The sequence below is a fragment of the Arvicola amphibius genome, chromosome 7 (assembly GCF_903992535.2).
Source record: "Arvicola amphibius chromosome 7, mArvAmp1.2, whole genome shotgun sequence".
Taxonomy (NCBI): Eukaryota; Metazoa; Chordata; class Mammalia; order Rodentia; family Cricetidae; genus Arvicola; species Arvicola amphibius.
Window position 1 is genome coordinate 53,015,419 of NC_052053.1, and position 13,007 is coordinate 53,028,425.

At 39.0% G+C, this 13,007-nt stretch overlaps 1 protein-coding gene across 1 annotated transcript in view; it reads right to left on the bottom strand.

Moving 5' to 3' along the window:
• Positions 1-13,007, bottom strand: part of LOC119818482 (complement C5-like) — a 98,715-nt gene that overhangs the window by 77,213 nt on the left and 8,495 nt on the right. Inside the window, exon 3 of the mRNA XM_038335894.1 lies at positions 1,782-1,944. Coding sequence (XP_038191822.1) covers positions 1,782-1,944 — 163 coding nt within the window. The remainder of the gene's footprint in view (positions 1-1,781; positions 1,945-13,007) is intronic.

Consider the following 13,007-nt stretch of genomic DNA (forward strand, 5'->3'; position numbering starts at 1 on the left):
GGGAAGTCAGGGCAGAACGCAAGGCAGGGACCTGGAGGCAGGAGCTGAAGCAGAGGCCACAGAGGTGTGCTGCTTACTGGCTTGTTCCTCCTGGCCAGCTGTCCTGCTTCTATAAAATCACAGCCATTTGCCCAGGGATGCCACCCTCTCCCCATCGTGGAAAGGACTCACTTACATCAATAATCGCGACAACTCTGTGAGGTAAATTGTATCTTTTTTTTTATCAGATGAGGAATGGGGCTGTGGGGCTGTGATTCTCACGGGATCACAGAATCAGTAACAGCCCATGCTTGGATTCGACCCCCATCGCTATGGCTCCAGAGGCTGCATTTAAACTACTCTATTTTGCTATCTGTCACCAAGGGAGAAACATTTATAAGAAGTTCTTTCATTTTTTTATGACTAGGTTAAGTGAAAACACCATATCTTCTTGCCAGTGAAGTCCTGAATGGAAAAAATGAAGCCATTCCCAAGGGAAGCCCTAACCTCCAGGAAGGTCCTGGGCTCTAGGATGCAGACCACATCCTTGCTATACAAGTCTGATGACCTGAAGTGTTAGGTGGTGTGAATGGTGCTCATTCCATGAAGCATCCTCTGTGATAGGAGGGCTAGGTGAGGTCATACTTGTTTCTAGGTATGATGAAGCTGAAGAGGACTCAATCTTTATGAGTAGAGACTACGGCTTTTCTTTAAGAAAAACATCTTTTTTTTCAGCCTTAAAAAGAATTTTAGGTGTGTGGATGTGTGTATGTTTGTGTGCTGTGTGCATGCTGTGCCTGCAGAAGCCAGAAGAGGGCAGTGGATCTCTTGGGATCAGAGTTACAGACAGTTGTGAGCTGACATACGGGTGCCAGTGCTGAACCATCTCTTCAGCTCCCCACCCCAGCCATCTTCCTTCTGTCAAGAGCTTGTCCTCACCTTCTCCAGACTTTTCCTGCCTGAGTCAATCACAGCAGGTCCTCTATGCCACAGTCGCCCGTGGCACTGCCCACAACCACCACCATTAGCACTACACAGAGCTTTTCAGTGATTCTGAAAAGCTGCTGATCCTGCCCCCTTGCTCTGGCCTTCCCCTGTAGGATTATTAGTGACCTCAGCGCTTCCTCCTTCCACACATGCATCCTACAGATCGTCTCTGATGTGCTTCATGGTCAATGACGGCAAAAAGAAGAAATGAAGGATTTGAAGACTGTGACTTGAGGAGAAGCATTCATACATTCCTGTGTCAACCAGAGCTTTTCTCAAGCACGGGTCTAGGCTGCCTATTCCCTCTCCCTCTGTAACAGATGCCACTGTTTTAACAGACACTTTCATAGATAAGTGGCCTTTGGATATTAGTGTCCGCACATTTCTGTGATGTCGCTTATCTCTTCTGAAACATCTAGTCTCCCCACTGGGGTTGGGTATTGTTTCCCAATTTGAGAATTCAGTCCCAACCCTGCATTTGCTATAAACACAAATCTATAATAAATATTTCTCCTTTGTCAAAATTTTATTTGAAATACAATCTATTTGTTTAATGAGTAAGTTCTAATAACATTTTGCAATATTTAGGGAGCTTTTTATCTACTTAGAAATAATTGATAATGCAGCAAGTGTAGTTTTTGATTTTTCAGTCTTAAATTAAAAATCAAATGCTATTTGAAAATATAAAAGTCGTTAGGAACTGAGGGCTGGTTTTGATTTTGTTATTTTTTTTTTCAGGGTGGAAACCAGTCTCCACTCAATTCCATATGTCAAAGTGTGCCAGTTTCCCCACAAAGAAGGGCTTTGTACTCTACCTGACTGGTCTGGAGTGTACACGGGCTTGTCTGTATGGATGAAGAGAAATCCATTGTCATAGGTTAGTGGCATTTTTTTCGATTTTGAAAAATGTTTTGACACGATTTCCAGGTACACATGTGAGACCGGGCTTTGTTCTCCAGGTAGCTGACTGGGTTGTATCTGTAAGAGCAATGACAGAAAGGGTATAATCTAAGGTTATAGAGCACACTAGAAAGCCACCGCGATCTCATTAGAACAACAACAACAACAACAACAAACCAAAACAAAGAAGGCTGCCCACTGCATCATTTAGAAAATGCATAGTCCAGCACTCTGCAGACTGAAGCATGGGGACCACAGGCTCAAGATCCCTTGGGTTACACAGCGAAACACTGTCTCAAAAACAAACCAATCAGCCAGCAAGGAATCCAAGGGACAAAATGGCACAAGAGCTAGAAGAGCAAATTTATTTTGCCCAAAGCATTTCATTGTCTAATGCCATGATGAAAATTCAGCTGTTAGCAATGGAAAACTTTTATTTGCTTTAAGAGCTCTGCAAAGGGGCTGGAAAGATATAGCTCAGTTGGTAAAGCACTTGCCTTGCAAACACGAGGTCCTGAGCTGAAGACCTCAAAACCCATGGGACTAAAAACTGGGTGTTGTGGACAGCGTTGTGATCCTAGAACATGGCCCGTGGAGACAGATCCCTGGGGCCTGCCACATGGCCAGCCTCAGCTCCCTGGGGAATTCCAGACCCATGAGAGACCCTGCCAAGGCAGATGGCAACCAAGTAGCCACATCTAAGGAACCATAAGTATGTACACAGTCACCTGCACACACACACACACACACACACACACACACACACACACACACACACGGATGTGGGGGAAGTCACAGTCTAAAAGAAAAACAAAACAAAACCAAGAGACTCAAGAAGTATAATGGCAGAAAGATCAGATCTGCAGTCTGGCCAGACAGGAGTCCTGGTCTAAATACCATACCATATGCCATAGAGAGCTGGCATCTCTTCTTGGCAGTTGATGGCAGCAGCGGCTGGGTCACTCTGGAGGCCAAGCTCCTCCCTGTATAGCCCACTCTGAGAATCCGGGGCAGTTTATACTTGCACTGAGACAAGTGACTGCATGTGGACAGATATTATTTAACACCTACATTTAATCCTGTAGGCCGCTTTGTACCGCATTCTTGTGCCAAAGTGCACAGGTGCTTTCTATGCCTTGGCCTTCTGGTGAGTCAATTGCTTCAGGTTGAGTGGCTGCATTTTTAACCCTTTTCTGTTTTCATCCTATCTTTATTTATTTATTTTTCAGGGGAGAAATGTTTGTTCTTTATTGTGGCTCACAATTCCAGATTGCTTTGGTCATGGTGTTTTTACATTTTTTTTTAATTTTGCACACTAACCCCAGTTCCTCCTCCCTCCCTTCTCCCTCCCCCACCTCCCTCCATTTTTCCATCTTTATCTGGACCTCCTCATTTCCTCTCTTCTTTATTGATCCCATTTACTTTCTCCCCATTTTTTTTGTTGTTTTAATGCTAATTGCTAATTTTACTTAAAGCTATTTTACTTAACTTAATATTCCCTTCCATGCCTACTCTTAATTGTTAATACCTAAGTCAGGCTATGCTATCTTTCATCCTTTTTGGTCCTGATGTTACTGGAATTGAAAGGGCGATTGTTTTTTATTTGTTCTTACTGTATTTTCATAGCAGGCCTATTTGTCGGTTGTGGTTGCTTCTCCAGCTAGAATTCTACTCTTAGAGTAGGAATAGAGAGTCTTCCTGGTCCTCTGAGCATGTGAACTGAGAGTTTAACCACTGAGCTCTATCTCCAGTCTAGAGTTGGAGGAATGAGAGCCTAACCCTAATACAACTTAGTTCCACTTGAATGAAGAAAATGTTTTAACTGGAAAAAATACAGATGATTAAAAAGTACCTAAAAAATGACCTAATCCCAGATGCTCAAATCAATTGAAGTAACAAAAGAGACAGGAAAAAAACTCAAAGCATGACTCCTCCCAAAATTACTGAGCCACAGTAACGAATTCTAGTGAATGTGAATTAAATAAAATTCCAAGAATTTAAAATTAAGTTTATAAGAGTGTTCAATGAACTCAAACAGTACATAAATAAATTTCTGAATGAATTAAAGGAGAATATATATATATAAGAAAGCTGAATGACAAGAGGATGCCAATAGCAAACACGAAAAAGTATTCAATAAAAATAGTAAAAAAAGTCAAATTGAATTTTTAGAAGTTAAAACCTTAATAGATGAATTTAAAAACCCAGGGGAAAGCCTTCCCAATAGAGTGTATCATGTGGAAGACATGGCTTAACATACGATAAGCCAGAGCAGTTAGAGAATGACTATAATACAATAATAATAGAAACAGAACATGCATCATTTATGGGACACAATGAGTAAAATAACTCTGTAGTTCAGGGCATAGAAGAAGAGTTCAAGCCAAAGGTCAGGAAAATACGTTCAACACAGTCAGAGTGGAGCAGCTCCAAATCTAGGGAACAGAATGGGTTTCTGGACACAGGAGACATTTAATATTCCAAATACACCAAGTCAGAAAAGAAGCTCTCCATATCATACTATACTTGAAACACTAATTACACAGAATAATGAAAGAATATTGAAGGCTACAAGTGAGAAACACAGAATCATTTATTTAAAAAAAACACATCAGAGCAACAGCAATTTTTTCAACAGAATCTCCAAGTGCCAAGAGAGAATGGAATGAAATATTTTTAGTTGTGAAAGACAATTGCCAAACCAGATTACTGTATCCAGCAAAGGAGTCTTGCATTGAAGATGAAAAACCTTTCTAATAAAAGCACTGACAAAAGCACATCTCATCATGGTGACATCATCAGCATCACAGATGCCGCAAGGAAAGGAAACATGAATACATTCATGAAGCCACAGCAAAGAATAAGCTTCACTAGAACAGTAAAAATTAAGGGATAGAAAGCACCAAATACTACAACACAATAGGACTTAATACACCTTTCAATAATAACTCTGGATGTCAAAAGTCTCAATTCTCTAATCAAAAGACACAGGGTAGCAGAATGATCTTAAACATGGAATTTATCTGTTTGTTAACTGCAAGAAACACATTTTACTGGCAAGGACAAACAGCCTTAGTATGGAAGGGTTGAAAAAGGAATTCCAAGCAAATGGACTAACCAACAAGCAAGCACAGCTACTATGACACCTGAAAAATAAACTTTAAAACTAGTCAAAAAAAGAGAAGAAAGTCACTTCATATTAATTAAGGCAATAATTGGTTAGGAAAACATTACAATCCCAGATATATGTGTATACATGACAAACACATTGGCCAAAAGGTGCAGGCTGGTCATCTTTAGCATTATACTCTCTCTAGTCCAAAAACCAAATAATAACAACAAAAACCCCCAAAACAACCAAGAGACATCAGGTTTAAAGGGGTATTATAAAAGTCAAATGGACCGAAAAACATCCGTAGACTATGCTACTCAAACACCAAAGCGACACACAGAACTCTCTCTAAAACACACCACCTTTTAGGACATAAAGTGTCCAGTTAAATGAAAAAGTTTAGATGATTTCTTATATTCCATCTGATGACAACAAACTAAAACTAGAAATCACTAGCTGGAAAAAGTATAGAAAATACATAAAGTTATGGAGCTTGAACAACACATCACTGGATAACGAGGAAGTCATCAAAGATCAGGAGGGAAATTTAAAAACTCCAAGAATCAAATAAAAATGAAAACATAACAAAATCTGGGGATGCAATGACAGCAGTTATGAGGGTGAATTTTATATCTAAAAATACTTACTTAAAAAAACCAAGTAATCACAAATAATGCATTTCACTGTCTTAAAGAAAATCTACAAGCCAAACCTCATATAAACAAATGAAAAAAAAACAATATGAAAAATTGGTGAAACTATAAGCTGTGTCCCCGAAAAGGTAAAAAAAAAAAAAAAAAGGTAAAGAGCAGGTACTGCTTTTGCAAGAGGGGCTATGGGTTCCCTTTCTTCATGTCAGGTTGCTCACAACCATCCATAACTCCAGCCACGGGGATCTGACCTTCTGACCTCCATGGGCACCTGCACTCACGTCACATTCCCACTCACACCGAAGACACAGTCATGTGATAAAATTAACATTATGCTTAATGGTGGAACATGATTCACAAGTTCTTAGCCAAGCTAGCTGAGGAAGATAGATGATGATGATAATGATAGAGAGATTGATAGGTAGATGGATATATAGATGATAGGTAGATGAGACATAGATGATAGATTGATAGGTAAATCATGATAATAGATAGATGATAGAAGAGGATGATAGATAGATGGTAGATAATGATGATGATGAAGATAGATAGATGATTGATGATGATGATAGATGATGATGATAGATTATAGATGATGATGGTGATAGATTATAGATGATGATGATGATAGATTATAGATGATGATGGTGATAGATGATGATGATGATAGATGATGATGATAGATGATGAGGATGATGATGATAGATAGATGATGATGATAGATGATAGATAATGATGATAGATGATGATGATAGATAGATGATAGATGATGATAGATAGATGATAGATAATGATGATAGATGATAGATAATAATGATAGATGATGATGATGATGATAGATAAAGGAAAACTAGAGATGAAAAGACAGATATTACCACAGATGTTAACAAAACTCAGACTTGTTAGAGTAAGTTTTGAAAACCTGTATTCCAATAAATTTGAAAAGAGAAACAAATAAATTTCTTAACACATATGACCTAGCAAAATTAAACAAGAATGTTTGTAACTTGAACCAATCTATAACAAAGCCAGTAGGATCCAAACAGTAATAAAATTACAAAAAATGCCCAAGCCCAAACGTAGTCGCTGCTGATCCTAACTATTCCAAACTATTCCATAAATAGAAAAGACTGCTGCTGTTTTAGTTTGCTTTTCAAGGCAAGACTTGAAAATCTTGAAGCTGTTAGATGACAGACAGGAAGACAACAGACAGACAGGAAGACAAGAGACAGGAAGACAGCAAACAGGAAGACAGCAAACAGGAAGACAACAGACAGGAAGACGACAGACAGGAAGATAACAGACAGACAGAAAGACAACAGACAGACAGGAAGATAACAGACAGACAGGAAGATAACAGACAGACAGGAAGACAATAGACAGACAGGAAGACAACAGACAGACAGAAAGACGACAGACAGACAGGAAGACGACAGACAGGAAGACAACAGACAGACAGAAAGACAACAGACAGACAGGAAGACGACAGACAGGAAGACAACAGACAGACAGGAAGACGACAGACAGACAGGAAGACAACAGACAGACAGGAAGACGACAGACAGAAAGACAACAGACAGAAAGACAACAGACAGAAAGATGACAGACAGGAAGACACTGTGAGATACAAACACAGGTGAGGACTCTCTGTACAGCACCCCAACAGTTCAGAAAACAATAATACCCAGAACTAACAAATACAACTGAAAAAATTGTTTAATTTTTTTCCTAAAAGAAACAAGTGAAAACATGGTATAAATAACAGGAGATTTTTTTTGCTGTATAAAAGTCTTTTGCTAGAGAAATAAAGAACATTTGAAACTAGGTAATAAAGCAAACAAAACTTCAAACAAGCTAGGCAATAAATTGGCTAATGAAACGATCACACAGTTCATAAGCAGAGAAGCACAGAGGACTGGTGGACATTGGAAATCCTCACCATCAGGAAAGCGCCAATGACACTGGGATTCCATCTCACTGCAGGAGGAACAGCTATCACTGAGAACGGTAACAAAACCAAGAACGCCAGGGAAGATGTAGGGGCAGGGAAACCTTATGCAATGCTAGAGGAGTGAAAACTGGTGCAGGCACAAGGAAAATCAGTGTGGGGGTTCCTAAAAATAGAGCTGCCTCTGGTCCAGCTGCAGCACTTGGGTATCTACCAGGAGGGATAAAAGCCAATGCGGTAAGAGATGCTTGCACTATTCATCATCCTCATCATTGCACTATTCATGACTCCCAAGCTATGGAGACAGTCTGCTTGTCCATCAACAGCTAAGTGGACACAGAGAATGCAATACACATGGGGGAGTTTTATTCAGCCACAAAGGACAAAACTGCCGGGAAATGGATGTAATGGGAGGTCTCCATAGAAAGTGAAAGAAGCCAAACTCAGAAGTCAATTATTCAGTGTTTTCTATCATTGTGCACACACAACACAAGGACTGTGTAACTACACACACCACACACACACGACATAAAGAAATTCAAAGGAGACTTGAACAGGAAGTAAGCTAGCAGGAAGAGCAGAAATGGGAGAGTGAATGAGGTGGGGCTGAGGGGAATAAATACAGTCAAAGAACATGACACACATAAGAATTTGTCAACCTATAACAGGGTGGGCCTAAGGAAGTAAGCTCCATGGGAGCAGAAGCCAGAAGCCAATCCAGTCCCAGGAGCGAATGCAGTCTCGGGACACTGGTGGATCAGGATTGAGCTAGTGACCTCATCCAGAGTCAGCAATCTCCACTGGAACAGGTACAGGGGAGTAACCACTGAGTGAGTGAGCCAGAGCCAGAGACTGCTGAGGGTCTGGACATGAATCTGGGATTTTCAAGGGAGTAGACCTAAGCCAGGACCCCTGTGGGTCTGGGCATGAGTCTTGGACCTCCCAGGAACTAGGCCTGAGCCAGGACCTCTGCTAGTCTGGGTGTGAATCTGGGACCTCTGATGAAGTAGGCAGGAACCAGAGATCTCTGAGAGGCCAGGCATGAGTCTAGAACCTCAGAGGGAGCAGGCCTGAGCCAGGACCTCTGTGGGTCTGAACATTGGTCTGGGACATCAAAGGGAATAGGCAGAAACCTAGAACCTCTGTGGGTCCGGGTGTGAGTATGGGACTTCTGAGGGAGTAAGTCTGAACCAGGTCCTCTGCAGTTCTGGGCACACCCGAGCCTGGGAACTCTGAGGCAGTAGACTAGAGCCAGAAACCTTTGCAGGACCAACTCCAAGCTAGGGACTTCTGCAGGAGGGGATCCAGACCAGGAAATACAGAAACAGGTTGAAGCTGGTAACCTAGGCCAAAGTAGGCCTGAGACAGCAAACTTCCAAAGAGCAGAGAAAAGCACAGGAGCACTGAACTATCTTCAGGAACATGGAGTAACCAACAGGGTAACTAGAACCGTGGCACTGACTGTACCACAAGGAACAACCATTTGAGCTTTGGATTCTTTAGCACTTAGAGATTATTCATCAGAATCTCAGACAGCCCCAACCACATCTATTAGAGAAAAAGATGAATAGAAAAGTTAAGAACACACAACACCACAAAGAGCAATACAACACCAATAAAACCTAAAGACCCTATAACATCAAGATCTGAACAACCAAATATAGATTAACCAGAAGAAGATTACCTAAAAAATAACTTCAAAAGAATGTTTGAAATTCTTAAAGATGAAATGAGAAATTCCCTTAAAGAAATTGAAAAAAAGACAAACAAAAAATGGAAGACATCTGGAAATCACTTAAAGAAAATCAAGAAAAAGAAATCAAACATATGAAAGAAACTATTCAGGACTTGAAAACTGAAATAGAAACAATAAAGACAAGCTGAGGGAATTATAGAAACAGAAATCGTGAGAAAATGATCAGGAACTACAAACGCAAGCATAAACAGCAGAATACAAGAGATGGAAAAGAGAATCTCAAGAGCTGAAGATACAATAAAGGAAATAGACTCATCAGTTAAAGAAAACATTAAATTTAGCAAAAGCTTAACCCTAAATATCTAGGAAATATGGGACACTATGAAAAGGCTAAATCTAAGAATAATAGGTATAGAAGAAGGAGAAGTTCAACTCAAAAGCACAGAAAATAAACTTAACAAAATCATTGACGAAATCTTTCCCAACCTAAAGAAAGATATGCCTATGAAGATACAAGAAGCTAACAGAACACCAAATAAACTGAATCCAAAAAAAGTCCTCTCATCACATAATAATCAAAATACTAAACATACAGTGTAAAGAAAGAATATTAAGAGCTGCAAAGAAGAAAGGTCAAGTAACATATAAATTATCAGAATTACACCTGACTTCTCGTTGGAGACAATGAAAGCCAGAATATCACGGTCAAGCATTATGCAGACATTAAGAGACTACGAATGCCAGCTCAGGCTGCTGTACCCAGCAAAATTTTCAATCACTATGGAAGGACAAAATAAGATATTCCATGACAAAACTAGATTTCACCAATACCTAGTCACAAACCCAGCCCTACACAAAATACTAGAAGGAAGACTTCAACCCAAGAAAGTTGGCTACACCAACAAAAACACAAACAATTGATGATCTCATAACAGCAAATCCCAAAGAAGGGAAAAACACCAGCAATGAAAACTAAATTAACAGGAGATAGTAATCACTGGTCATTAATATCCCTTAATATAAATGAACTCAACTCACCTATAAAAATGCACAAGCTAACAGATTGGATAAAAAAAAAAAAACAGAATCCACCCTTTTTCTGCATACAAGAAACACATCTCAACCTCAAAGACAGACATTGTCTCAGAGTAAATGGTAGGGAAAAAATATACCAATCAAATGGACAAGCAGGTGTAGCTATCCTAATACCTAAAAAAATAGACTTCAAGCTAAAATCAGTCAAAAGAGACAAAGAAGGTCATTTCATATTAGTCACAGGAAAAATCCATCACGACGAAATCTCAGTACTGAACATCTATGCCCCAAACACAAAGGCACCCTCATATGTAAAAGAAACACTTCTTTTTTTTTTTTTTTTTGGTTTTTCGAGACAGGGTTTCTCTGTGGCTTTGGAGCCTGTCCTGGAACTAGCTCTTGTAGACCAGGCTGGTCTCGAACTCACAGAGATCTGCCTGCCTCTGCCTCCCGAGTGCTGGGATTAAAGGCGTGCGCCACCACCGCCCGGCTAAAAGAAACACTTCTAAAGCTTAAATCATACGTTAAACTCCACTCACTAATAGTGGGAGACTTTAACACTCCCCTCTCACCAATGGACAGGTCAGTCAGACAAAAAATGAACAGAGAAATAAGAGAACTAAAAGATGTTACAACTTAAATGGACTTAAAGACATCTATAGAATATTTTATTCAAATAGAAAAGAATATATCTTCATCTCAGAACTTCATGGAATTCTCAAAAACTGACCACATACTCAGTAATAAAACAGACCCCAACAAATACAAAAAGAAAATTGGAATAACCCATTGTACCTTATCAGATCACCATGGTTTAAAACTAGAAGTTACCAGCAATACTAATTCCAGAAAACCCACAAACACATGGAAATTAAACAATGCTCACCTGAATCATCAAGGAAGAAATAAAGGAAAGAAATAAAGGAAGAAATTAAAGGCTTCATAAAATTCAATGAAAATGATCACACAACCTACCCAAATTTATGGGACAAAATGAAAACAGTGATAAGAAAAAAGTTCATAGCACTAAATGCCTACATAAAGAAGCTCAAAAAAATCCCACACTAGTGAATTAACAGAATATTTGAAAAAAGAAGCAAACTCACCTAAGAGAACTAGATGGCAGGAAATAATCAAATTGAGAGCTGAAATCCACAAAACAGAAACAACAATAGCAAAAAACAATACAAAGAATCAATGAGACAAAGAGTTGATTCTTAGAGAAAATCAACAAAATAGACAAACCTTTATCCAAACTATCCAAAAGGCAGAGGGAGGATATCCAAATTAACAAAAATCAGGAATAACAAGAAGGATATAACAACAGACATGGAGGAAATACAAAGAATAATCAGGTCATATTTCAAAAACCTATACTCCACAAAATTGGAAAACTTAAAGGAAATGGACCACTTTCTAGATAAATATCACTTACCAAAATTAAATCAAGATCAGATAAGCAAATTAGACCTATAACTGCTGAAGAAATAGAAACAGTCATCAAAAATCTCCCAACCAAGGAGAGCCCAGGACCAGATGGTTTCAGCTCAGAATTCTACAAGACTTTCAAAGAAGAACTAATACCAATACTCCTCAAATTATTCCGCACAATAGAAACAGAAGGATCATTGCCAAACTCTTTTTATGAGGCTACAGTTACCCTGATACCCATACCATAGAAAGGTATTACTAAGAAAAAGAATTACAGACCAATTTCACTCATGAACATTGATACAAAAATACTAAATAAAATACTGGCAAATCGAATCCAAGAACACATCAGAACCATCATCCACCATGATCAAGTTGGCTTCCCAGAAATGCAGGGATGATTCAACATACAAAAATCTGTCAATGTAATCCACCATATAAACTGAAAAATAAAAACCACATGATCATCTCATTAGGTGACAAAATACAACATCCTTTCATTATGAAGGTCTTGGAGAGAGCAGGGATACACGGAACATATCTAAACATAATAAAAGCAATATACAACAAGCCAACAGCCAACATCAAACTAAATGGAGAGAAACTCCCAGTGATCTCATTGAAATCAAGAACAAGACAAGGTTGTCCACTCTTTCCATATCTATTCAATATAGTTCTTGAGGTCCTAGCTAGAGCAATAAGACACTAAAAGGAGATTAAGGGGATACAAATTGGAAAAGAAGAAGTCAAACTCTCACTGTTTGCTGATGATGTGATAGTTTACATAAGCGATCCCAAAAATTCTACCAAGGAACTTCTACAACTCATACACACTTTCAGAGATGTATCAGCATACAAGATTAACTCAAAAACATCAGTAGCCCTCCTGTACACAGATGATAAAAGGGCTGGGAAAGAAATCAGAGATCAACGCCCTTCACAATAGCCACAAATAGCATAAAATATCTTGGAGTAACTATAACTAAACAAGTGGAAGACTTGTATGACAAGAACTTTAAATCTTTGAAGAAAGAAATTGAAGATACCAGAAAGTGGAAAGAGCTCCCATGATCTTGGGTAGGCAGACTAGCATAGTAAAAATGGCAATCTTACCTAAAGCAATCTATGGATTCAAAGCAATGCCCATCAAAATCCTAGCAAATTTCTTTACAGACCTCAAAACAATGGCACTCAACTTCATATGGAAAAACAAAACACCCAGGATAGAAACAATCCTGTACAATAAATGAACTTCTGGAGGCATCACAA